Source organism: Pan troglodytes, chromosome 13, assembly GCF_028858775.2.
Source record: "Pan troglodytes isolate AG18354 chromosome 13, NHGRI_mPanTro3-v2.0_pri, whole genome shotgun sequence".
NCBI classification, from domain to species: Eukaryota; Metazoa; Chordata; class Mammalia; order Primates; family Hominidae; genus Pan; species Pan troglodytes.
Window position 1 is genome coordinate 53,599,938 of NC_072411.2, and position 26,690 is coordinate 53,626,627.

The 26,690-nt window shown below is 39.1% G+C and overlaps 1 protein-coding gene across 21 annotated transcripts in view; it reads right to left on the minus strand.

Annotated features, from left to right (window-relative positions):
* Positions 1-26,690, minus strand: part of NEB (nebulin) — a 244,262-nt gene that overhangs the window by 80,071 nt on the left and 137,501 nt on the right. For all 21 annotated transcript variants that reach the window (XM_054679823.2, XM_054679822.2, XM_063791165.1 and 18 more), the window contains 21 exons: positions 26,192-26,299; positions 24,748-25,059; positions 22,219-22,422; positions 21,376-21,480; positions 20,479-20,586; positions 18,447-18,758; positions 17,456-17,659; positions 16,475-16,579; positions 15,789-15,896; positions 14,328-14,639; positions 11,088-11,291; positions 10,632-10,736; positions 5,074-5,178; positions 4,658-4,969; positions 3,845-3,949; positions 3,195-3,293; positions 2,886-2,987; positions 2,641-2,748; positions 1,737-2,048; positions 279-383; positions 64-168 (listed from right to left, as the gene is read on the minus strand). In XM_054679823.2, coding sequence (XP_054535798.1) covers positions 64-168; positions 279-383; positions 1,737-2,048; positions 2,641-2,748; positions 2,886-2,987; positions 3,195-3,293; positions 3,845-3,949; positions 4,658-4,969; positions 5,074-5,178; positions 10,632-10,736; positions 11,088-11,291; positions 14,328-14,639; positions 15,789-15,896; positions 16,475-16,579; positions 17,456-17,659; positions 18,447-18,758; positions 20,479-20,586; positions 21,376-21,480; positions 22,219-22,422; positions 24,748-25,059; positions 26,192-26,299 — 3,540 coding nt within the window. The remainder of the gene's footprint in view (positions 1-63; positions 169-278; positions 384-1,736; positions 2,049-2,640; positions 2,749-2,885; positions 2,988-3,194; positions 3,294-3,844; positions 3,950-4,657; positions 4,970-5,073; positions 5,179-10,631; positions 10,737-11,087; positions 11,292-14,327; positions 14,640-15,788; positions 15,897-16,474; positions 16,580-17,455; positions 17,660-18,446; positions 18,759-20,478; positions 20,587-21,375; positions 21,481-22,218; positions 22,423-24,747; positions 25,060-26,191; positions 26,300-26,690) is intronic.

A 26,690-nucleotide genomic window follows, 5' to 3' on the forward strand; every position in this document is an offset into this window, starting at 1 on the left:
TACCCAATGATAGACAATTTACTCCCCAGTCTGTGCACTTCAGCATGCACAAAGCAAACTTACATCACTTTGATTGACAGAATTAATCTTGGCTAAAACAATCTCTGGAGGATCCACCACACTTGTAAAGTTAGGATAGTTTTCAAGGGCATTTTTCTTATATTTGATCTGTAAAGAAACGGAGACAATTAAGACAGGTCTACCACCACAGGTTATCTACCCCAACATGGCAGGTAGGAGGACAGGCATAGGTTAGAAGGAGAATAGGCTTTGCGTACCTGACTCATCATTTCCTGGTTCTTAGTAACCCTTACATGGTCCACAGAATCAAGTGGGATCCAGCCAATGCCTCGGAGCCACTCCAGGTCAGCTCTGTAGACATTCTGAGAGCAGGAAGAGAGATATAATGGAGGAATAAATGACTGAGACACAGGCTTACAGAGGGCAGGTTACAATTTTTTCAGAAGCTTTTAAAGGATTTCTCTCTAGTAGTTGTCTCATTCATTCAATTGTGATTTCACCTGAGCAATATTTCTTGAGGCTGTTACTGTGCATGAGGCACTATGCTTGGTGTTTTGATGAATAAGTATAAAGAAGGAGTCTAGGAGTTGAGATAAGTCATTTATAAAGCAAGAAGTGCTGTTAGATCAAGTGCTCAAATGCTATTGGAGTTGAGGGGAAGGGGCTGTTATTTTCTGCTATCGTCATAAGAAAAGGCTTACCAAGGAGGTTGTACTTTTAGATGGATTTGATACATTTAGTCACGTAGAAGTATGTGGGGCATTTAGACTCAATGAGGGAAACTACACAAGTAAATATTCACGTATTGGGTAGGGGGAGGCATCCCCTGGGTCCCAGCCAAACCTATTCTTGCCCTTACGCCTTCAAGAACCTAGATTCTCCCAGCCTACTCGACATGAAAATAAGAAGAGTTGCTATTCTGATTTAAGTTCCACAACAGCTATTTTGCTGCAGCAACCAGTGAGGTCGGATGTTCAAGTTCAACATCTATGCTGCAGCAGTCTTTGACTTCCAGGTTCACTTTTGTTAATGATGAGAAGACCCAGGGAGCATTAGCTTCTCTGGGCACCTAAGCAACTAAGTTGATGCATCAAGTTACTGTTCTGCACATACAGAAGGCTGGTGGCAGGTAGAGATCTTGATTCAGGCTTCAGTGGGAGGTAGGTTATGTCTTATTCTCTATCCTAGCTTTACCAAAGCTCTGCATGAGGCATACTGGGCCCTCATGCAGCTTAATCAGTATTTTGTTTCTCTTTTGCTTTGCGAACAACTTCATAAATGCCGTGAGGAATGAGATGCTTGGCAAAGCAGGAATAGGGCATGCTTAGGTCTTTAACTGTGCTATCATCTAATATTGTCAAAACCTCAACTCATTCTCAATTCCCACCCAAGCCAATTATTATTTTCCATCAGCTGATACTTTTCTATGTGAATGTGAGTGAGGAGTTGCTGATGGCCAAAATGGTACAAAAGCAGCAGATTTTTAAAAAAAAATTTTGATTGAAAGTTACTCAGAAATGCAGTCAGTAGGCAAACCAATCAATCCATCACTGCTCCTGATCTTTCTTTACTTCATATCCAGCCTCAATTCCCTTTGGGAACAAATTAAATATCTATGGCCTCAAATTTCAAGCACTTGTGGATCTGGGATGTTGCTCATCATTCTCAGAGTGTACCATGCGTTTCTAGATAATGAAGAAACAAAAATCACTTACATCACTCTGTAGGTCATAGGCCTTTCTTGCCTGAATAACATCGTTCTGGTCAGGATGACACATCCATTGGTGCAAGTAATTACGATAATCAATATCACTGACAAGGGTCTGCCCCTGCTTGGCGGCCAAGACTGACACCATATCAGCAGGTATATTGATTTTGGCCTTTGTTTTGTGATAGTCCTCTTTGTATAGTCTCTCATTCTGAATCTGGCCTGCATGCTCAAACCAAACCAGCTTAGGATCATCTCTCATCGTCGGGACACCAACATAATGACCTTTTTGCTTCACATGTTCAGCTTTGTATTTCAGCTGGCGAGAAGAGGAATATAAATTCCATCAGTTTTGACAAGCACACAAGGCAGAGGGGGCTTGATCATCTACTAAGGGATATCAGCAAATTCAGCCCCCCAGCTTTTTGTTTGACACCCCCAACTCTGAGAGCAAATAATAAAAAGCATTGAAATAAATCCATATGAAGAAACACCCATTTAAAAATAGAAAAATATTCTGCTGAGATAGCCCTAAAAATGATAAAAATAAAATTTAAAAAATAAAAATAGAGAAAAAATATATACTTGTTCTCTGATTCTGGCAATATTTTTATTCAAAGGCCTAAAGATTTTAGGGAGGGCAGAGAATATAAGAAAAAGTAAAGAATTTGAACAATTGCTTTTAAAAAAGCCAAGGGGGGTGGTGGGCGGGTGAAGAAAGAAGAAAGCTCAAAGCCCATGGAAGAAAGACCGAAAAGGGAGCAGGTACTCCCAACCATCACCAAGCCTGGCCAGGTCTGCCACACTGAAACTGAACACCTGGAAGGTGCTATCTCTGCCTTCGGCATAACTGGAATCCCTGGGAGCAACGTCCCACTTTTGCAAAATGCACTCCCATCAGGATATATTACCTCACTCTGAACGTCATTGCAGTGATGGGCATGAACAAATGGCACAGCATCTGGAGGCAAAATGTAACCTGTGGCTTTTTGTCTCTCCCAGCCTTCCTTGTAGAGATACTGAAAGACAGAGCCACCATAAAGGGTTAAAATGAGGAGTCAGAAGGGAGGGGTAAGTTGTGTGCATAATTATCCTACAGTTCCATTAAGGCCCTCCACTCGTACACAAACATCAGGCATGTGGGTGAAACCCATACCTGGTCCAGTATCCTAGCAGCCTCCTGGGCAGTGTGCAGCAGGGGGGTTTCTGTGAGGGTGTACTTTGATTTGGTGGCATTCCAGTCTTTCCGGTATTTAATCTAAAAAAAAAAAAAAAAAAAATGAGAGGCAAGGGGGCAAGTTACTTGTTAAGAAAACATCATGTTGTCCAAGCAATTGTTAGCATCCATCATTTCAATGATTAAAATCTGTATTTCAGATGATTGCATTCTGAGTGTAAGTAGATGGAAAAGCTTTGGAAGTGATATCTGCATCACTGTGAGATTTTAAAACAGCCATATACTTACATCATCGAGGATCTCGCCACTTTGTTTCGCTGTCACATAATCAACTCTGTCATCCACAGGCGTAAAGTTGAGAGTTTCTATTTTTGTGCGATATTTTTTCTATGGGAAAGAAAGCATCTTTTAGATAGTTGTAATTCCTAGACGTGTGTGAACTGAGAAGATACACTAAATTTAGAGTCCTTCTCTACTAGAAACATACAGTGCCGTATTTGAATAGCGTCTTCTTGGGAATTTGGCTTTCTTTTTAGCATTTTATTTTTTAAACAAATGCATCAGCTTCTTATGCCTCCCACAGATTTTAAAGTAGGAAGTTTGCTTAGCTCTCAAAGTTATATAATGTATCATTATGTGTACTGTAATGCACATTTTTCCAACAAAACAAACTTTTCCCAAGTATATTGCTATTGCTGACAAAAAGATTTTTCCATTTATACAATGCCAAGCATCAGTGAGTGTGCTGGATATTATATTCTGGATGTGGTCCCATAATGTGATAGGGACAGTACATTTTGAAAAATATATATGCTCAGTTTAAATCACAGCAATTGAAATGGTTAAGATTGCTGATATTAGATGACTATATTTTAGCTTGTGCATTTTGTCACTTTCTTGGGAAATGTACTGAATGTCAGGGTAAAATCTTGGAATACCTCACTGAAGATGTCCGCGGCATGTTTGGCATGATTGACGGACACGGAGTCATTTGGCATCCACCCAATTCCACGCAACCATTCCAAGTCAGCCTTGTAAACATTCTGTGAAAACAGGGCCAGAATGAGTTCAGCAACCCTGGTCATGTGGTCCTAGTTAGCCTATCCATTGGTCTCATGAAGAAATACAATGTAAATGCTATATAAGCCAAGGAGGACATACTCAAGCAGCCACGCAGGTAATGTAAGAAAATTAATTAGGCAGCCAGGCAGTGTGACAAACTACAGCATATATTTTTATTTAAAGGGGGTTATCCTTGATTCCATTCTGGTTATTGTTACTAAGGGATAATTCAGAGCTGTGTCCTCTGAATTTCCAAGAGAAATGGGAAATCCGACATTTGTACACAAAAATTTTTGGATTTTAAAATCTTGGCAACTTAATTCAAAATTTCTAAACACTGTATCAATTAAAAAAGCATGTCTGTGCCTACATCCTGTCCATGGGCTGCCAATATTTTACTGGATATAAGCCTCTATTGCTATCTAAATTCTATAGAAAGAATATTTTCACAGTTTTCTTTAATCTGATACAATTAAGACCTGTATTCATACTACCATTTCTTTCTTGATATAAAGTCCAGGTCCTTCTTGGATTTGGTGATTTTGATACCATATTATAAGGTCTCACTAATATTAAATTCTTGGTGATATGAAGTTGTAAAATGATGACAGAAGGGTTTAGTGTCATAAACTCTCTGGAAGTCATGGCAAACTGAGAAAAGAGTTCAACCCCAAATGCAGCCCACTCACATCGCTCTGCAGTTCGTAGGCCTTCTTGGCCTGAATCACATCGTTCTGGTCGGGCATGCAGGTCCACTGGTGCAGGTAATTGCGGTAATCCATGTCACTGACCAGAGCCTGGGAATTTTTAGAGTGCAGGATGGAAAGCATGTCCACAGGGCTCTGGATCTTGGCCTTCCATTTGGCCCAGTCCAGCCGGTACTCTCGTTCATTCTGGAGCTTGTCAGCTATGAGGGCCCAGCGGATCTTGTTGTCATCCCTGGCTGTGAGGGTGCCCACGTAGTGTCCCTTCTGCTTCTCATGGTCAAGCTTATATTTATACTGGAGATGCAAAAATAAAGCAGATGGGTCACAGCATGTCCTCTTGATGCACCTAGGGCATCGGCTGAAAAAAAAAAACTGAGAAGTTAAAAAAGGCCACTCACGTCACTGGCAATCTCCCTGGAGGCCTTGGCAGCCTGGATGGGGATGGCATCCAGCCGGACATCACAGCCCGCCTTCATTTCATCCCAGCCCTCACGGTAAAGTTTCTGAAAAGGAGAAAAATAAGGTATCATCCTAGATTCAAATTTGCCAATACCTTCAATGGCTCAGGTGGAATTAATACCACAGGGGCACAGTTTTGAAGCCCAAGGACTTGAGAGCAGTTAAAGAAGAGAATAGGTGAGAATCATTCTATGCACCATTGTCCTGGAACATGTAATGGTGTCTGGAGTCCAAAGGTCTGGGCTTGACAATCTCCTTTCTTTTGTTTTTATTATTTTTAATGTTTTATATTTTATTTTTATGGGTACATAGTAGGTATATACATATTTATAGGATGCATGAGATATTTTAATATAGGCATACAATGGGTAATAGTCACATCAGGATAACTGGGTATCCACCACCTCAAGCATTTATCATGTCTGTGTCATAAACATTCCAATTATACTCTTTTTCTTTTTTTTGAGATGGAGTTTCGCTCTTGTTGCCCAGGCTGGAGGGCAATGGTACCATCTCGGCTCACCCCAAACTCTGCCTCCCAGGTTCAAGCCATTCTCCTTCCTCAGCCTCCCAAGTAGCTGGGATTACAGGCATGCGCCACCAGGCCCAGCTGATTTTGTATTTTTAGTAGAGATGGGGTTTCTCCATGTTGGTCAGGCTGGTCTCAAACTCCTGACCCTCAGGTGATCCACCTGCCTCGGCCTCCCAAAGTGCTCCAATAATATTCTTTCAGTTATTTTCAAATGTACAATAAATTTTAAATTTGAATGATAGCCTTGAAGTAGTTGCTCATGCTTTATAATCTCGTTCATAAAAAGGGTTTGGCTTTGTTTTCTTGTGTTGGTGTATTGGTAACATTGAGATAACTTTAGACATTAATGGGTTATTGAATTTCTTTAATGCAATAATTCAATTTATTTATCTCTAATTCAATTCAGTTTTGTAACCTTCAGAATTGTAAACTTGTTACATTTGTGGGTTTTTTTCAATATGGCTTTTTTGATCTTATATGATTAATGATCCATATCATTTGGTAATGTTAGATCTTCCGCTGAAGCATGATTGGATGTCACAGCTATTTTTTTGGTTTTAAAGAGAAGTTAACTAAAGTAGTGACTGATTTACAAGTATTTTAAAAATGTATGTAAATATATGTTCATATTTTAATGGATACATTGTGTATTAACAAATAACAGAGAGACTCAGAAATAATAGTAATTTAAACATATAATTCACAAATCATACCTATCAGTAGGGGATCTTCTACAGCACAGAAAGAAGTGGATTTTAATTAGTGACAGTTTTGTAGCTTTTGCATGTCTGAAAAATGAGTGCTCAAATTTTATCCTTGTAAGCATGGACAGGTTTTATATGAATTTTCAATCAAGCTTTTGTATAAATTTTGAGTAGGCCTATTTTGACAACTGACTTGTTTTCTGTACAGAAGAAAAAATATTCTCCATATTAAAATGTACAAGAAGGGCTAGGTGCAGTGGCTTACACCTATAATCCCAGCACTTTGGGAGGCCGAGGCAGGTGGATCACTTGAGGTCAGGAGTTTGAGACCAGCCTGGCCAACATGGTGAAGCCTTGTCTCTATTAAAAATACACAAATTAGCTGGGTGTGGTGGCACACACCTGTAATCCCAGCTACTAGAGATGCTGAGGCAGGAGCATCGCTTGAACCCGGGAGGCAGAAGTTTCAGCAAGCTGAGATCGCGCCACTGTACTCCAGCCTGGGTGACAGAGCAAGATTCCCTCTCAAAAAATAAATAAATAAAGTAATTAATTAATTAAACTACAAAATAGTTAATGCAAACGTGTATTATGTTATCTTTTTACTTTTTGTTTTCATTCTATTTTATTATGCACATTTTCACACTATTTCTTATGTAATGCTTTTTATGAGATTGAATATTTATATATATTGAATATTTATATATATTGAATATTTATATATATAAAATATATATATAAGTATATATATAAGTATATATATAAAATATATATATAAGTATATATATAAAATATATATATAAGTATATATATAAAATATATATATAAGTATATATATAAAATATATATATAAGTATATATAAAAAATATATATATAAGTATATATATAAAATATATATATAAGTATATATATAAAATATATATATAAGTATATATATAAAATATATATATAAGTATATATATAAAATATATATATAAGTATATATATATAAAATATATATATATAAGTATATATATATAAAATATATATATAAGTATATATATAAAATATATATATATAAGTATATATATATAAAATATATATATATAAGTATATATATACATATACTTTTTTTTTTTTTTGACAGAGTCTCGCTCTGTCACCCAAGCTGGAGTGAAGTGGCACGATCTCAGCTCGCCGCAACCTCTGCCTCCTAGGTTCAAACGATTCTTGTGCCTCAGCCACCCAAGTAGCTGGGATTACAGATGAGCCACCACTATGCCTGGCTATTTTTTGTATTTTTAGTAGAGATGGGGTTTCATTCACCACGTTGGCCAGGCTGGTCTCGAACTTCTGGCCTCAAGTGATCCACCCTCCTCAGCCTCCCAAAGTGCTGGGATTACAGGCATGAGCCACCATGCCCAGCCAAATATGTATATATTTTTAACTAAAAAAAAAAAAAAAAAGCCTGGGGCCTGAGACCCAATGTTTTCAGCTACTAACTTTGAGAACATGGGAAAATTTCTTAACTTTTAAAAGTCTCAATTTACCATCTGATAAAAACAAAATAACAATATCTTACTCAATGTAGTGAGCATGAAGATTACATGAGTCATTTTAACATGAATTTGCTTTGTTACCCATAAAATCACATACAAATATTCTGCTAAAGTTGTGCTTTCTAAATAACGGCAGCAGTTTTAAATTGTGGGTTTAATCAAGATTACAGTAATGGTGATACACTTGTAAAGAAAATGCTGTACAGTTTGGTTAGCATTCAAATGGGGTGTTTGATTTCTTCCAAAATGGAAGTCATTCTCATTAATATCTTAATAAAGTTAATAATTTTACTTTTAGCATAATTTTGAATATTAGTCTTGTTCATATAATATCAATGGTAAGGTTCTGGTGTTTTCAGCTGAGAAATTTATCATGCAAAAGAGAGCATATGTGACTTTCCAGAATTCTCCTGCCACAGATGCCTATGGATTGAGTGGGAAGAGGCGTCTATACTGCAGTGAAGAACTGACTACCCCTTGATTCAGCCTCTTGACAAGAATGCGCTGCACCATGATATTGATATCTGGTCCAAAAGAGAAAATACATCAGCGCCCTAAAATTATATTTTCTTCTTAAACATTGGAAAACATTAGTCCCCAAGTGGCTCATTATACTAGAACTTATAGAGCTGTTTGGCACATGGTGAGGAATCTTTGCGGGCAGCCTCCTTCTCTCACAAAGACATATTATTCTTTTGAAAGCATGCAAAGTTTCAAGCCTTGGCAAATTGCACTAAGGTAGTATCCTTCTTCTTCTGAGGTCATACTATTCTACACACAAATAATTTCTGCGATCCATGAAAATGGTATCTTCCTTGAACTTTCTTGAATTGTGTAGCCAGCCACGTAACTGGATTATCTTGTACTCACAAATAGGTTTTTTTTTCCTCAGTTGATTCTCTTTTTTAAGACTTAAAATGACTTCTTCTGCAAATAATGATAATTTGGCCTCTTTCTTTCCAATATTTATCTTCTGTTCTTACTCTTTTTTGTTTGTTTGTTTGTTTTTTAAGACAGAGTCTCGCTCTGTCGCCCACGCTGGAGTACAGTGGCGTGATCTCGGCTTACTGCTAGCTCCGCCTCCTGGGTTTCACGCCATTCTCCTGCCTCAGTCTCCTGAGTAGCTGGGACTACAGGCACCCACCACCACACCCAGCTAATTTTTTGTATTTTTAGTAGAGACAGGGTTTCACCGTGTTAGGCAGGATGGTCTCGATCTCCTGACCTCGTGATGCGCCTGCCTTGGCCTCCCAAAGTGCTGGGATTACAGGCGTGAGCCATCGCGCCAGGCATGTTCTTACTCTTGAGTAATTATATTAGCATCAATGAGAATCTCACTCACTTAGCCAATACTTCCAGCAAATGTTAAATAATGATGATATTAGGGGCACCCTCATTTTAATCCTGATATGAATGAGAAGTTTGGTCACTGAGGATGAATTGGCCTTTGATTTGAGATTTATTTTTCAGTCATGTTGAGAAAATATTCATTTATTCTTTCTTAACTAAGATTTTATTTTTAAAAAATAAGAATGGGTATTGGATTTTGTCAGATGCCATGTAAATCTAATAAAATGAGCCTTTTCTTCTTGTTCTATGGCACTATTAGGTCTCTGACTATGGGGCCCTCTTGGCATTCCTGCATGAACCCCAGTTGATTATATCTTATCATTTTAATGTTATGCTGAATTTGATTTATTAATATTTAAGATTCCCACCATTATTGGTCTACAGTTTAAATTTTATTTATTTATTTATTTATTTATTTATTTATTTGAGACAGGGTCTTGCCCTGTCACCCAGGCTGGACTGCAGTGGCATGATTATGGCTCACTGCAGCCTCTTCCTCCTGGGCTCAAGTGATCCTCCCACCTGAGCCTCCCAAGTAACTTGGACCGCAGGTGCACCTCACTTTGCCCAACTAATTTATTTATTTTTTATTTTCTTGCAGAGATGGGGTCTCCCTATGTTGCCCAGACTAGTCTTGAACTCCTGGGCTCAAGCAATCCTCTGGCCTTGACCTCCCAAAGTACTGGGATTATAGGCATGAGCCACCATGCCCAGCTGGTCTATAGTTTTTAATTTGTGACACTATCTTTGAAAAGTTTTGGTAATTGCAATGGATTTCCTTCTTTTACTAGGCTCCTGGTAATTTATTTATTTATTGAAGTTTTGAAATAATCAAGGGGACCCTGACACTTGAAAGTAGGAAGAAAAGTGTTTAAATGTTCTCCTTAATTTCTTAATTAAGAAACCTCTTAATTTCTTGCTGTATGTTTTTTGGTTTTTTTCTCCTTGGGTCAATTTTGGTCATTTATGATTTTCTAGAAAACCCCCAGAGGTCCATGTTTTAAAATTAATTCATATATTTTTACAAAGACTTCTCATAATTATTTTGAGTTTATCCGAGTCTATCGTTAATTCTCTTTTTTTGTTTGTGCATCTTTTCATTCGTCTTTCACCTTCTTTGTCCCCTTATTCAAAAAGGACAACTAAAGAGACTTTTGTTGTGGAGATATTGACTCACCAGTAACTGTCCTTGCCCAGTGAATCACCAGGGATCTCCTCCTTGCCTCACTCCTAGTCAAGGGGTGACCACAAGGAGTCTTCCCCTGTTGCGGGAAGTCAGGGACCGAGTCCATCTTCCCTCCCTTCCATGCTCATAGTATAGCCCTGACTGGGTAACTTTCCAAACAAAAAGAGAGTCTGTTGTAGTACTTACATTGCTCACATTAAGAGCATTTGCTCTAGCGAGATTAATTTCTGGAGTATCTGGCATTATGTGTATTGAAGTTTTATCCTTGTCCCAAACCTCTCTGTACTTTGGCTGTGGAAAGAAACAAAAATAATAAAATTACTTCACAATTTTCATGTTGCTAGTCCCAGTATGCAACTTTTAAATTTTCTTTTGGATTTGATCCAAAACCCTTTCATGTTAGGGCAAAGATTTCTGGAATCTTTTCACATAAGTTACTCAAATTTGATATAAAATCTGTATTATTCCCTTTTATTAGAGTTTTTGCTTAAAATTAATAAGCAAACCAAGACAATACTGTATTACTTAATAAAATTTTTGTTATTAATAATGTTTTTATTATTCTAAAATAGATGACCAGGTTTATTCTTTCTCATCTATTTATGGCATTAATTCAATTTTAATAGAGAAAAACTAACTCACAATACTAATATTTTCAGCATTTGATTTAGCAAGGACCACTTCAGGTGTGTCAACAATGCTTGTGTACTTAAGGTTCACCACAGGCGTCCGATAGACACTGTCACAAAAGATATTCTGGGCGTTTTTGACTCTCAACACTTCAGGAGACCCTTGGGGCATCCAGCCAATGCCACGCAACCACTCCAAGTCAGCCTTGTAGAGGGCCTGAAAAAGAAAACACAGGTAGAAGCAGGGTTTGTGTTTTGTTGTGTATGTGTGTGGTAAAACAAGGACAGTTTTTATGTTGTGTATGTATATATTATATATACAACATAAAATATATATAACATAAATACATATATATATATATAGATATATTTTTTTTTTTTTTTTTTTGAGACAGAGTCTCATTCTGTCACCCAGGCTGGAGTGCAATGGCACGATCTCAGCTCACTGCAAACTCCCCTTTCCGAGTTCAAGCAATTCTCCTGCCTCAGCCTCCCGAGTAGTTGAGACTACAGGCACGTGCCATGATGCCTGTCTAATTTTTGTATTTTTTTTAGTAGAGACGGAGTTTCACCATGCTAGCCAGGCTGGTCTCAAACCTCTGACCTCAGGTGATCCACCCACCCTGGCCTCCCAAAATGCTGGGATTACAGGCATGAGCCACTACGCCAGGCCTCTTTTATTTTATCTTCCACAAACAATAATTAAAACAGAGCACTAGCCTGACAAACATAATTCCTCAAATGCACAATGGCACTTCATTTTGCTTGGTTTTCTGTGGCAAGGGTCTGTGTGGTAGTGCCCATGTGCATTCTAAAAGGCAAAGTGATGCAGAAGCAGCTCTCCATTTGAGGGACTGCATGGAAGACTTCTGAATAATATTTAGGTTATCATCATACCATTATCAATGCAGACTTTAAGCAACAATAATGGGCTTTCTAGTAAGTTCTCTACACAGCAGCCAGAATGATCTTTTCAAAATTCAGAATTCAAATCCGATGTCACAACATTCCCCCATCCTATGGCTTCCCATCGGTCACAGAATAAACTCCTATGGCTTCCCATCGGTCACAGGATAAACATCAAAATCTCTGACACAGACTAGAAGGGATGAATGGTCTGGCACCAGTCCCCACCTATTCTTCCAGCCTCGTGTCATCTGTACTTCCATTGGCCCTGTGTGTCCTGATCACACAGCCTGTCTTTCAATTCGTAGTCTCATCAGCCCTCTTTGCACATGTTGGTCACGCTGAAGGAATGCCCCATGTCCTCCTAACCAACCCAACTTCTATTCTTCCTTCGTATCTCTGTAAAATCAGTGCCCTCTCAGAAGAACTTTCTCGATCTCTCTTCATAGCACCATGGATCACTCTCAGCCATTCCATTTTTATTCTTTAATGAACATCTAGGTCTCGGTTATCAATGTGAACTCCCTAAAGTCAGGAGCTGTCATGTTTTTTGTTTGCTTTTGAGACGGAGTCTCACTCTGCCACCCAGGCTGGAGTGCAGTGGCAATCTCGGCTCACTGCAACCTCTGCCTCCTAGGTTCAAACGATTCTCCTGCCTCAGCCTCCTGAGTAGCTGGGATTACAGGCACATGCCACCATGCCAGGCTAATTTTTGTGTTTTTAGTAAAGACAGGGTTTCACCATGTTGGTCAGGCTGATCTTGAAACTCTGGACCTTGTGATCCACCCACCTCAGCCTCCCCAAAGTGCTGAGATTACAGGTGTAAGCCACCGCACCCAGCCTATGTCATGTTCTTTCTTCTTCTTTATTCACCACGGTATCTTTAGTGCTTAGCACAATGCCTGGCACATGGTGTGTTTAATAAGTATTTTTAAAAGGATGATTAAGAATTCGATCACTAGTTCCACAGTTTTGGTCTCCAGAAACTGTCTTAAATCTACCACTTGGCAATGCATTTTAAGTGATGAGCATGCTTTCCTGTAATGAACTCATTCATTATAAAAAAGTATCTCTGGAAGCTTAAGGGAACCAAGGTCAGATAATTTTTAAGTTATCCATTCTATACAGGAAATAAATAACCTTCTGGAATCCATCATTTCCAAAAGTTTGAAGGGCGGAAAATACGAGTAAATCTAAAAATGCCTTAGGTGAGTTAATGAAAGACCACATTGTGAAGAACATCAAGTTAAAGGAAACAAGTGGTCTGGAGTGTGCTGCTAACTTTTCAAATTAAGTTTGAGGAAGATGGTCCTGCCCTTCTTTGGTTCATAGCTGAAGGACCATGGACATTCTTCTGTTTAAGAAACTGCCCCAGCACTTTGGGAGGCCGAGGCAGGTGGATCACCTGAGGTCAAGGGTTTGAGACCAGCCTGGCCAACATGATGAAACCCTGCCTCTACTAAAAAATAAAAAAATCAGCCGACTGTGGTGGCATGTGCTTGTAATCCCAGCTACTTGGGAGGCTGAGGCAGAAGAATCGCTTGAACCCAGGAGGCAGAGGTTGCAGTGAGCTGAGATCACACCACTGCACTCCAGTCTGGGCCACAGGGCGAGGGAAGGAGGGAAGGAGGGAAAGAGAGAAGAAGGGAAGGAGGGAAGGAAGGAAGGAAGGAGAGAGGGAAGGAAGGAAGGAAGGAAGGAGAGAAGGAGGGAAGGAAGGAAGGAAGGAGGGAAGGAAGAAAGGAAGGAGAGAAGGTAGGAGAGAAGGAAGGAACGAAGGAAGGAATGAAGGAAGGAAGGAAGGAAGGAAGGGCAGGCAAGGCTGGGCATGGTGGCTCACTTCTGTAATCCCAGAACTTTGGAAGGCTGAGACGGGTGGATCACCTGAGGTCAGGAGTTCAAAACCAGCCTGGCAAAGATGGCGAAAACCTGTCTCTAATAAAAATACAAAAATTAGCCAGGCGTGGTGCACATGCCTGTAATCCCAGCTACTTGGGAGGCTGATGCAGGAACATCGCTTGAACCTGAGAGGCGGAGGTTGCAGTGGGCTGAGATTGCACCACTGCACTCCAGCCTGGGTGCTAGAGCAAGACTCCATCTCAAAAAAAAAAAAAAAAGTAAGAAACTGGAAACACTGTACACATTAACAAATCTATAGGAAAATTCTGGTAGCACCTTTAACAATGATAACTTTCTGAAGAAACCTGGCTGTAGGTAGGCAATTAATAATTCTGATAAAATAATAATAAAGTGGAGTGCCTACGTACAGAGAGTTGTGTTTTCAGAGCATTGGAAGGGGCCATCAGGCAAAGCAATGGGGGACTTGTTTCCTGGGGGACACACTTACGTCGCTCTGTAGGTTGTAGGCTTTCCTGGCTTGGATCACATCATTCTGGTCGGGAAAGCAAGACCAGTGGTGCAGGTAATGGCGATAGTCCACATCACTTGCCAGTGCCTGACCTTCTTTGGCAGTGCTGATGGACACCATGTCCACAGGGATGGAGATCTTGGCTTTGTGGTCGTTGTAGGCCTTTTTGTACAGCCTGTCATTCTGCATCTTCAACACATTTGCTGCCCAAACCAGTTTAGGGTCTTCCTTGGCACTGCGACAGCCAATGTAATGGCCTTTCTGTTTCTCATAAGCAGTTTTGTACAGATACTGGTAGATGTGAACAGAAAATAGAAGAGTAATTTTTCCAAACCCACTTTTTCTAGAGAGCCTACTCAAACTAACTCCATCTCCCTTAGGTTACCTTTTTTGGGGGGGTCGGGGAATACTGTTTTTATTTAAATTCAAGCCATAAGTTTTGATACATTGGTTTGTCTTCTGTGTCTACATGCATGAAAACATTGAGAGCATCTCTTAGGCAAGAACTGTGTTGCTGGATTATCTCCCAATATAGCCTGGCCACCTTCAGATGTTTTGTCACACACAAGTACCAGTTGTACTTCTTACTACTTTAAATCAAATTAATTCTTTGTTGAAATTTTTTTGATTTTACTTTTCTTTTCTTTTCTTTTCTTTTTTTTTTTTGAGACAGAGTCTCGCTCTGCTCCCCAGGCTGGAGTGCAGTAGCGCGATCTCGGCTCACTTGCAATCTCCACCTCCTGGGTTCAAGTGATTCTCCTGCCTCTGCCTCCCCAGTAGCTGGGATTACAGGCATCCGCCACCATGCCCAGGTAATTTTTGTATTTTTAGTAGAGACAGGGTTTCACCGTGTTGGCCAGGCTGGTCTCGAACTCCTGACCTCAAGTGATACACCTCCCTTGGCCTCCCAAAATGCTGGGATTACAGGCATGAGCCACTATGCCTTGCCTGAAATAATTTTTAATTATAAACTTATTTTAAAATTTTATTTAAAAATGTATAACCCTATCTACGTGGAAAAAAAACAGTATATTTCTAGCACACATTAAAACAACCATATAACTATTTTAAAAAAATACTTGTGCATGTACTACATAAAATTATTATAGGAACCACCGGTAGTATACATGCCACACTTTGAGTAACAACAGAATTCTTTATACTATGAAATTAAATCTCTTTAAGTACTTGTAAATTAAGTGATACTGTGAAGATATTGAAAAGAAATCAAAATCTGTGCTTAAACGCAAGAGTTGCAGAACCAGACATAGATGCAAAAGGATCCTCAAATTGTAGGTCCTATTCTTTAATTTAGGATTTACAAATATACTAATAACAATGACCCAATTCCATTTAAATATAATTCAAAGGGCATTAAGTTAAACTCCCTCTATTTCTACTAGTTAGTGTTTGTTCCGGTTGGGAAGGAGGAGCTCTTACGTCACTGGCAATATCCCTGGAAGCCTTGGCATGCTGGATCCCAATGGCATCTGCTCGCAGGTCATAACCAGTCATCTTGACATCTTCCCAAGCTTGCTGATAGCGTTTCTGCAAACAGAGAGTGCAATGCCACATTCAGTCTGAAGAGGGAGCTACTGAGTCAGCATTACTGATGTATTTAAAAATAGATATTTACAGTTACACTGAACATTAATGTCTCCTTAAGATTTATGAAACAGTCTGGTTTCATATTGAGCTTGAATTCCAGTAGATTTTTAATGACATTTAGTAAAGCTCTCTCCCAATAATTATTTTTTGAAGAAGGAAACTTAGGAGATAATAAATCATGTAAAAATCAGAAAAAAACATATTGCTTGGCTTTTACAAGGAAAAAGCAATGATGGATGGCCCACTAAAACCTGAGAACTAGGTATTACTCTACGTGTATCTATAAGTTTTATGTTGTGTTTTTGGAGAAACCATTCAATTTTTCCTTCCAACAAATATTGAGATGTACATTATACAGACACACGCAGACCCACACAGCTACTTATCATTAACTTAAAGACTAGAAATAAAAGGAATGGGAAGAAAATGCCTTTTGCCAAACTCTCTTTGGGGTGTATAATAAAAGGTTTGGTTAGGCAGAGAGCACTCTGAAAAGCAAATGATGTGTGCTGTCTTACATTGCTGATCTGCAGAGCATTGATTTTGGATTGCAGCATCAGGGGAGTGTCAGCTGGCACGTTCACATTAGCCTTCTCTTTCTCCCAGGCATCGCGATACAATGGCTGGGAAAAATGAAAAAGGATGGAATGGTCAATTAGTAAATAAGTCAATTACCACATAAATAAAATTATAAAATCATAAAACATACTTGAATAAATGGATGATGAATAAAATTATAAGTGAATTTGATAATAAATTAAAACTAACATAAGTAAATTAAAATTTTTAAGTAAGATTAATAGGTAAATCTAATTTTATATTAAATAATAAGTAAAATGAAAAGTTCTTTTTGGATGTTCTCCGATATAAACGTAGATTATACGTGGCATAAGCCACTGCACCTTGCCTCATTTGCACTTTTATTTAAGAGGTGCCAATAGTGACTTCAATGAGAACACATTTATGTGTGATACAACATAATTTAAAATGAGTCAGAAATATGGTAGTAAAATTATTCTTTTCCATTTACTCACATCTAATTATCAGATGGGTAAGTCCACATTGCAGATAGCTCTGATAATTCCCATTGCTAAGCAGGACCTAGCTGTTTTTCGTCCAAATAACTACCATAATGTCTAACATTGAAGTTGTCCCTAGACTTCTCAACCTATTTCAAGCAATAAAGAAGTGGCAATTTTGTGATTATAGTACTAAGTGGTGGGCCTATATTATGGTCTGGATCTCCAAATGTGATCAAAGTGTGTATCAGGGTGTGTAGAACATGAAGATGCCCACCACATGTGCATTGACCAAACACTTATCAAAGCAAATGAAATCCAGAGGCTGCTAAGAGACTGACTACACAAAGATCCATCTGGATACACGCAAACGTGTTTCAGATCCTGACGCTGACATGAAGAGTCTAAAGTTCACGTTTAAAATTCTTCTGGATTCAGATTTCTTCCATTTGTCTGAAAACATCATCCACCTGGACTTACCTCACTGATCTGTACAGCATTGATCTTTGCCTGGATTACTTCCGGGGTGTCAACAATGCTGGTGAATTTGAGGGCCTCAGGCTTTATACGATACAGCCTTTCATTCAAGAGATTCTGGGCATTCTTCACTCTCATCACTTCCACAGAACCCTCTGGCAACCATCCAATACCCTTCAGCCATTCCAGGTCTGACTTGTACAAGTTCTACATGAAGGAGAGGAACACAGAGTGGGGAAGAGTCAAAGTTGCCCATAAGAGTTTGATGCTTGCAAACCACACATCACCTCTATTTAAATCAGTTAGGTGGCTAATCTCATAAAACTCAAGGATCAACATTAAATGTTAATATTGGGTGTTATCTCTCTGGCACACATGGGAGAAGTTTAGAGTATCCTGCAGGAATTGGAACAGGGCTCACAAGTGGCACTTGGTGGAATGGCAGCCAGCAATGGCACATAACTTTGTATGCTTGGATTAGTTTCTACACTCACCACCTGAAGTCTGCCTTTTATGTACCATTGGAAGTAACATCAGTAATAACATCAGTTGGATTTTAGGAGGTAAAGAACCTTAGATGTATGCATAATGAGAAAAAAATACTTACCTGTATCTATATCCACCCTGCCCCCCATCTCTCTCTCTTTCTGTGTCAAGTAAACATGAAATCCAACATTTCCTTATGCTTATATCTACTTATGAAATATGTATATGATTATGCAATGGTAATGGCTCAGAGCAGCTGCAACTGAAATTTTCTACCTAATTACATAGAATAAGAGACTGATTTTCATCTTGGTAAATAAGGTCTTGCTACCATAAGAAGGAGTCCTCTATAAGATAGAAAATGTCTGGGGAAAACTCTGCTACCATGAATTGTACAGAATATGTTAGGTTCTATTAAGATTACCATTTAAATTATGCCTCTGGGGAATGCACTGGATTTAAACACACAAATACACATCTCCCCGGGGTCTGATGATAATATACGCACATCGCTCTGCAGGTCGTAGGCTTTCTTGGCCTGGATCACATCGTTCTGATCTGGCAGACACGTCCACTGGTGCAGATAATTGCGATAATCAATGTCGCTAACCAGGACCTGGCATTTCTTGGCTTGAACAATTGACATCATGTCCAATGGTGTGTTGTGAATTCCTTTAGACTTCTCATAAGCTTTCTTATATTCTCTGTCACTCTGGATCTTGGCAGCATGTATAGCCCATACCGACTTGGGGTCATCTTGCAGGGTGCGGAAACCCACATGGTGGCCCAGTTGCTTACGGTAACCTTCTTTGTATTTGTACTAAAGTAGTAAGAAATCAGATAAAAGAGACATATGAAAATAATTAAGAGGGGTTTTCTTTAAATGGTTTCAGAATGTTTTCTTAGCCTTGGCATAAATTGGCTCAACATTGGCAGTCATTATATATTTCAGTTCACTTTAAAGAAGTTAGATAATACGATTTTGGGTCATTTCAGAGAGGACATGAGTAAATCAGGAGGGAGATGGTATGGTGAACACGAGTAATAAAAACAATAGCTAACATTTACTAAGTAATTACTCTATGCCGGACACTATTATGACTACTTCTAATGTGTTGGGTAGATCCACATGAAACTACCATGTTTTTTGGTAAAAAATCATTGACTGGTGGCAATTATGATCACAGTTCATCCTCACAATGTCTCTATGAGGTAGATACTATTATTAACATATATTCCAGATGGGGAAAACAAGGCACAGGTGATCATCTCCATCACCAAGGTTCCCTGACAAGTGCAACATTAGGCCAAATGATCTCCTAAGAGTACTGAAGGAACCTCAAGTAGGGAGAGGTCATATGTGTGTGGTTTTGGAAACAGATAAGAAAGATGCATGTTTCAAGGATGGAAAGCAAGGTTGTGGCTTGAATCAGAAGATAACAACAAAAGTTCTGTGGACAAGAGTTTCCATCTGATGAGTGTCTCAGGACTAGTGTAAGGTGGTTTCTGTTTCTTTCCTATGTTTGGACAACATAGGCAAGTTTGAACAAAGAGAGAGAAAACTGGGAATAAAGCAGATAACGTGGACTAGCTATGGTTATTAGAGGCAAAAATGAAGAATAAGAAGGAGGAAACAACTGGCTACATGATAAAAATCAGAGAAGAATGCAGAGAAAGGGAACAAGGTGGCTTAAAGAGTTGGAGCTGGGGTCAGGGTGAATTTGGTAGCATAACTATTCTATTTTTATTTTTATTTTTTTCGAAATGCAGTTTCAGTCTTGTTGCCCAGGCTGGAACGCAATGGCATGATCTCGGCTTACTGCATACCTCCGCCTCCCAGGTTCAAGTGATTCTCCTGCCTCAGACTCCTGAGTAGCTGGGATTACAGGCTCCTGCCACCATGCCCAGCTAATTTTTTGTTTGTTTGTATTTTTAGTAGAGACGAGGTTTCACCACGTTGGCCAGGCTGGTCTCCAACTCCTGACCTCAGGTGATCCACCCAACTCAGCCTCCCAAAGTGCTGGGATTACAGGGGTGAGCCACCATGCCCGTCAGGTAGCATAATTATTTTGACCACTAGTAAGTTTTAAAATTAGAATTAAATGAACTTCCAAAGATTACTAAGAGTATTCTACATAAGCCTCCAGTATAAAATCTTGCATATAAATGTGATTTTAGTCTTAACTCTTATATGAAACTGTCATCTGTGATTTATATTTGTGGAGAATGTCAGAAATATTTTAGGGATAAAATGACATTGTATTGGGTCCTGAATTTTCCCAGGAATTTAATACAGACTCTTCATGATGTTTTGTTTCTACTTTGTAACAGCATCAAAGTAAATTTACACATATACCTCATCTATGCTAACTTTAATGTTTTCCATTCCATTTTAATATTTTCAAATACAGAAAGCTTCTAGCAGAGGATGAGATGTAATTCTATGCACAGATTTTTTAAAAACACAAAATTCTTGAAAAATAGTCTCCCTGCTCGTTTTGTAGAAAAGAAAAACCACAAGAAAAGAGAAGGAAGCGTACCTCACTGGCAATTTCTCTGGAGGCCTTGGCGTGCTTGATTTCAATGGCATCTGCCCTTATGTCATAGCCTTTCTGCTTGGCGTCATTCCAGTCTTTTTGGTAGAGTTTCTATAGAGGGAAAATAAAGGTTTGTTTACAAGAATGGAAAAATAAACAAATTTACTCAAATTTGTCATAATATAAATCATAAAGAATATGGTAATGTAGTCAATATAAGAAAAAAGCATTCATTTCTGGGTTCTTTTGGTTGTTGGATATTTCCTTTGTGGTGTACAGGATACTTCTGGTTAAAATTTTAAAGCTAATCATCAAACTCTATTAATGTTTGAATATTCGCATCCATCACAATATGGTATGCATTTGAAAATATCCCACTACAAGTACATGGAACCTAAGGATCAATGGGGAAGCCAGAGAATCTTTATCAAGATATCAGGTAAGATCTGATAAGATTTTTCTCCCCCTAATTTTGTCCTTTGACTTTTCAGAAGTTTCTGCTAAAGGGTTGTGACATAGATATCATACATAGCCCGTCATTTGGATGTAATTAAAAATGGTCTTTTGTCTTTCTTATGGCCTTGAAATGTCAAATGAAAAAGTCCTGGATCAATAAGAAAAACCTAAGATGATAACAGAGACTGTTAAGAGTGAAGGAGGACACCAAAAGGATTCAGGTGTCCCATATCCTGCAGTCTAGCACCCACCGATGTATCCAAGCACACATTTAAAAGAGAGAAACTCCATTCATATCGCATTGGGACTGGTAGCTAAAGAGAAAATGTCTAGCACCAAAAGCCACAAACATTGCAAGGTAGGTAATTTGTCGCTATAACACTCTCCATGAGCAGATAGATATTGCCCATAAAGGCTTTTACACTTCATGTTCGTGCCACTTACATTGCTGATTTGCAAGGCATTGATGTGGGCCTGCAGCATCTCCGGAGTATCAGAAGGAATGGTGATGTTGCTTTTATCTTTATTCCAGGCTTCTTGATACAGTTTCTGTGGAGAGAAGGGAAATAGGGCATCAATATCTGAAACATTAAGCCTTAGCTAATGTTTGGCTAATAGTTAACTAATGTAAGCCTTAGCTAACTACTCAATCTGGAAAAATGTTTTTACATACGTTTATAATGGCTAACTTTATGTGTCAGCTTGGCTGGGGCATGGTACCCAGATATTTAGTCAAACATTATTTTAGGTGTTTCTGTGAAAGTATTGTTAAAATGAAGTTAACATTTAAATCAGTAGATTCCAAGTAAAGGAGACTACCCTTCATGATGTGAGTGAGCCTTATCTAATTAGTTGAAGACCTTGATAGAAAAGACAAACCTCCCCAGTAAAAAGGAATTCTGCCAGCAGATGGCCTTTGGGTTTGAATTGCAACACATCCCTCAGTCTCTAGCCGGCTGGCCTACCCTGCAGACTTTGGACTTGCCAGCCTGCATGATCTCAGGAGCCAATTTCTTAAAGTCTCTCTCTTCTGTATTTAATATGAGGTCAACAAATATTTGTGTTCCTGAGTTGCCAGGGAGTGACATTTTCATTGCAGTGCTTCAAAGTGTGTATGTGTGGTAGAAGAAAGGCATGTTGGTGTTTGTCAGAGTTCTATTTTCAGTGTATCTGCACTAGTGAAGACATTTTTAGAGTTGCTCCTCTCACCAAAATTCTTTGAAGAAGTCCAGTCTACGGGCTCAGTTTGGGTGGTATCTTTGGAAAAGATAGTAGGATGGTTCTTACCTCACTTATTTGCAGAGAATTGGCTTTTGCCAAGACAACTTCTGGAGTGTCGACAATGCTGGTGAATGACAAAGCTTCTGGACGTGTCCTATAGAGTCTTTCATTCACGAGGTCTTGAGCAACCTTCACTCTGTTCATTTCCACTGAGCCTTCTGGCATCCAGCCGATGCCACGCAGCCACTCCAGGTCTGCCTTATACACACTCTATAAAGAAGATGTCAGACAAAAATACCATTTCTGACCAACATGGTGAAACCCCATCTCTACTAAAAATACAAAAATTAGCCGGGCATGGTGGCGCATGCCTGTAATCCCAGCTACTTGGGAGGCTGAGGCGGGAGAATCGCTTGAACCCGGGAGGCAGAGCTTGCAGTGAGCCGAGACTGTGCCATTGCACTCCAGCCTGGGCAACAAGAGCAAACCTCCGTCTCACAAAAAAAAAAAAAAAAAAAAAAAAAGGTAAATGTCAACATTTAATGAAAAAATCGGGAAAGATTGTATGAAAAGCAAGGTGCAGGCTTTCAGCACTGAAACTCTGAGTACATGCAACGGCAAAGCAAAAATAAAACATGAAAGTATATCATTGTGACACTGGAAATCCCTTTTGTGATCATAAGTTAAAGTCGTGAGTGCTAACATTTAAAAAAATTTTTTTAAGGGATGGAGTGCAATTGGAGATTGCACTCCAGCCTGGGCAACAAGAGTGAAACTCCATTTCAAAAAAAAAGAAAAAAAAAAAGGAAAAAACATTTCAAGTGTTAGACATACAAATCTTTAGCTGAAAAATAAAGCACATGGGTTGAAGGGATAGGTGCAGGAGATTGTACTTCTAAAAAAGTAAGACCTGAGATCTCACATGATTCAGGGTTTTTAATATTGATCACAGAAGTCATTTGTAAAAACATAATTATTTATACTAGCCATGAATAATAATATGTATAGTAATAAAGCTGAATTCCATGATATAAGTGATACTTCAAAAAATTTTATAGTTGAAAATTTTTAAAGGAAAATTTTGCTGAATTGGATTCCATTTTAATCCTGTGATAATTGACCCAAGGAAATGCTGTTTAGTGTTTTGGATCTAGCATAATAGCAGCAATTATTTTAAAAACATTCAGATGATTTTTATTTGTCTGAAAATGTATTTGTCTGAAAAGTGCTGGGATTACAGGTGTGAGCCACCGCGCCCAGCCTATGTCATGTTCTTTCTTCTTCTTTATTCACCATGGTATCTTTAGTGCTTAGCACAATGCCTGGCACATGGTGTGTTTAATAAGTATTTTTGAAAGGATGATTAAGAATTCGATCACTAGTTCCACAGTTTTGGTCTCCAGAAACTGTCTTAAATCTACCACTTGGCAATGCATTTTAAGTAATGAGCATGCTTTCCTGTAATGAACTCATTCATTACAAAAAGGTATCTCTGGAAGCTTAAGGGAACCAAGATCAGATAATTTTTAAGTTATCCATTCTATACAGGAAATAAATAACCTTCTGGAATCCATCATTTCTAAAAGTCTGAAGGGCAGAATATACGAGTAAATCTAAAAATGCCTTAGGTGAGTTAATGAAAGACCACATTGTGAAGAACATCAAGTTAAAGGAAACAAGTAGTCTGGAGTGTGCTGCTAACTTTTCAAATTAAGTTTGTGGAAAATGGTCCTGCCCTTCTTTGATTCATAGCTGAAGGACCATGGACATTCTTCTGTTTAAGAAACTGCCCCAGTACTTTGGGAGGCCGAGGCAGGTGGATCACCTGAGGTCAGGAGTTTGAGACCAGCCTGGCCAACATGATGAAACCCTGCCTCTACTAAAAAATAAAAAAATCAGCCGACTGTGGTGGCATGTGCTTGTAATCCCAGCTACTTGGGAGGCTGAGGCAGAAGAATCGCTTGAACCCGGGAGGCAGAGGTTGCAGTGAGCTGAGACTCCAGCCTGGGCCACAGAGCCAGACTAAGGAAGGAAGGAAGGAACAAAGAAATGAACTGCAAGGCTGGGCGCGGTGGCTCACATCTATAATCCCAGAACTTTGGGAGGCTGAGACAAGTGGATCACCTGAGGCCAGGAGTTCAAGACCAGCCTGGCCAAGATGGCGAAAACCTGCCTCTAATAAAAATACAAAAATTAGCCAGGTGTGGTGCACATGCCTGTAATCCCAGCTACTTGGGAGGCTGATGCAGGAACATCGCTTGAACCTGGGAGGCGGAGGTTGCAGTGGGCTGAGATTGCACCACTGCACTCCAGCCTGGGTGACAGAGCAAGACTCTCCGTCTCAAAAAAAAAAAAAAAAAAAAAAGAAAGAAACTGGAAACACTGTACACATTAACAAATCTATAGGAAAATTCTGGTAGCACCTTTAACAATGATAACTTTCTGAAGAAACCTGGCTGTAGGTAGGCAATTAATAATTCTGATAAAATAATAATAAAGTGGAGTGCCTACGTACAGAGAGTTGTGTTTTCAGAGCATTGGAAGGGGCCATCAGGCAAAGCAATGGGGGACTTGTTTCCTGGGGGACACACTTACGTCGCTCTGTAGGTTGTAGGCTTTCCTGGCTTGGATCACATCATTCTGGTCGGGAAAGCAAGACCAGTGGTGCAGGTAATGGCGATAGTCCACATCACTTGCCAGTGCCTGACCTTCTTTGGCAGCGCTGATGGACACCATGTCCACAGGGATGGAGATCTTGGCTTTGTGGTCGTTGTAGGCCTTTTTGTACAGCCTGTCATTCTGCATCTTCAACACATTTGCTGCCCAAACCAGTTTAGGGTCTTCCTTGGCACTGCGACAGCCAATGTAATGGCCTTTCTGTTTCTCATAAGCAGTTTTGTACAGATACTGGTAGATGTGAACAGAAAATAGAAGAGTAATTTTTCCAAACCCACTTTTTCTAGAGAGCCTACTCAAACTACATCTCCCTTAGTTTACCTTTTTTGGGGGGGTCGGGGAATACTGTTTTTATTTAAATTCAAGCCATAAGTTTTGATACATTGGTTTGTCTTCTGTGTCTACATGCATGAAAACATTGAGAGCATCTCTTAGGCAAGAACTGTGTTGCTGGATTATCTCCCAATATAGCCTGGTCACCTTCAGATGTTTTGTCACACACAAGTACCAATTGTACTTCTTATTACTTTAAATCAAACTAATTCTTTGTTGAAATATTTTTTTTGTTTCGTTTTTCGTTTGTCTGTTTTAAGACGGAGTCTCCCTCGGTTCCCCAGGCTGGAGTGCAGTGGCGTGATCTCGGCTCACTTCCAATCTCCACCTCCCAGGCTCAAGCAATTCTCCTGCCTCAGCCTCCCCAGTAGCTGAGATTACAGGCATCCGCCACCACACCTGGCTAATTTTTGTATTTTTAGTAGAGACAGGGTTTCACCGTGTTGGCCAGGCTGGTCTCGAACTCCTGACCTCAAGTGATACACCTCCCTTGGCCTCCCAAAGTGCTGGGATTACAGGCATGAGCCACCGTGCCTGGCCTGAAATAATTTTTAATTATAAACTTATTTTAAAATTTTATTTAAAAATGTATAACCCTATCTATCTTGAAAAAAACAGTATATTTCTAGCACACATTAAAACAACCATATAACTATTTTAAAAAAATACTTGTGCATGTACTACATAAAATTATTATAGGAACCACCGGTAGTATACATGCCACACTTTGAGTAACAACAGAATTCTTTATACTATGAAATTAAATCTCTTTAAGTACTTGTAAATTAAGTGATACTGTGAAGATATTGAAAAGAAATCAAAATCTGTGCTTAAACGCAAGAGTTGCAGAACCAGACATAGATGCAAAAGGATTCTCAAATTGTAGGTCCTATTCTTTAATTTAGGATTTACAAATATACTAATAACAATGGCCCAATTCCATTTAAATATAATTCAAAGGGCATTAAGTTAAACTCCCTCTATTTCTACTAGTTAGTGTTTGTTCCGGTTGGGAAGGAGGAGCTCTTACGTCACTGGCAATATCCCTGGAAGCCTTGGCATGCTGGATCCCAATGGCATCTGCTCGCAGGTCATAACCAGTCATCTTGACATCTTCCCAAGCTTGCTGATAGCGTTTCTGCAAACAGAGAGTGCAATGCCACAGTCAGTCTGAAGAGGGAGCTACTGAGTCAGCATTACTGATGTATTTAAAAATAGATATTTACAGTTACACTGAACATTAATGTCTCCTTAAGATTTATGAAACAGTCTGGTTTCATATTGAGCTTGAATTCCAGTAGATTTTTAATGACATTTAGTAAAGCTCTCTCCCAATAATTATTTTTTGAAGAAGGAAACTTAGGAGATAATAAATCATGTAAAAATCAGAAAAAAACATATTGCTTGGCTTTTACAAGGAAAAAGCAATGATGGATGGCCCACTAAAACCTGAGAACTAGGTATTACTCTACGTGTATCTATAAGTTTTATGTTGTGTTTTTGGAGAAACCATTCAATTTTTCCTTCCA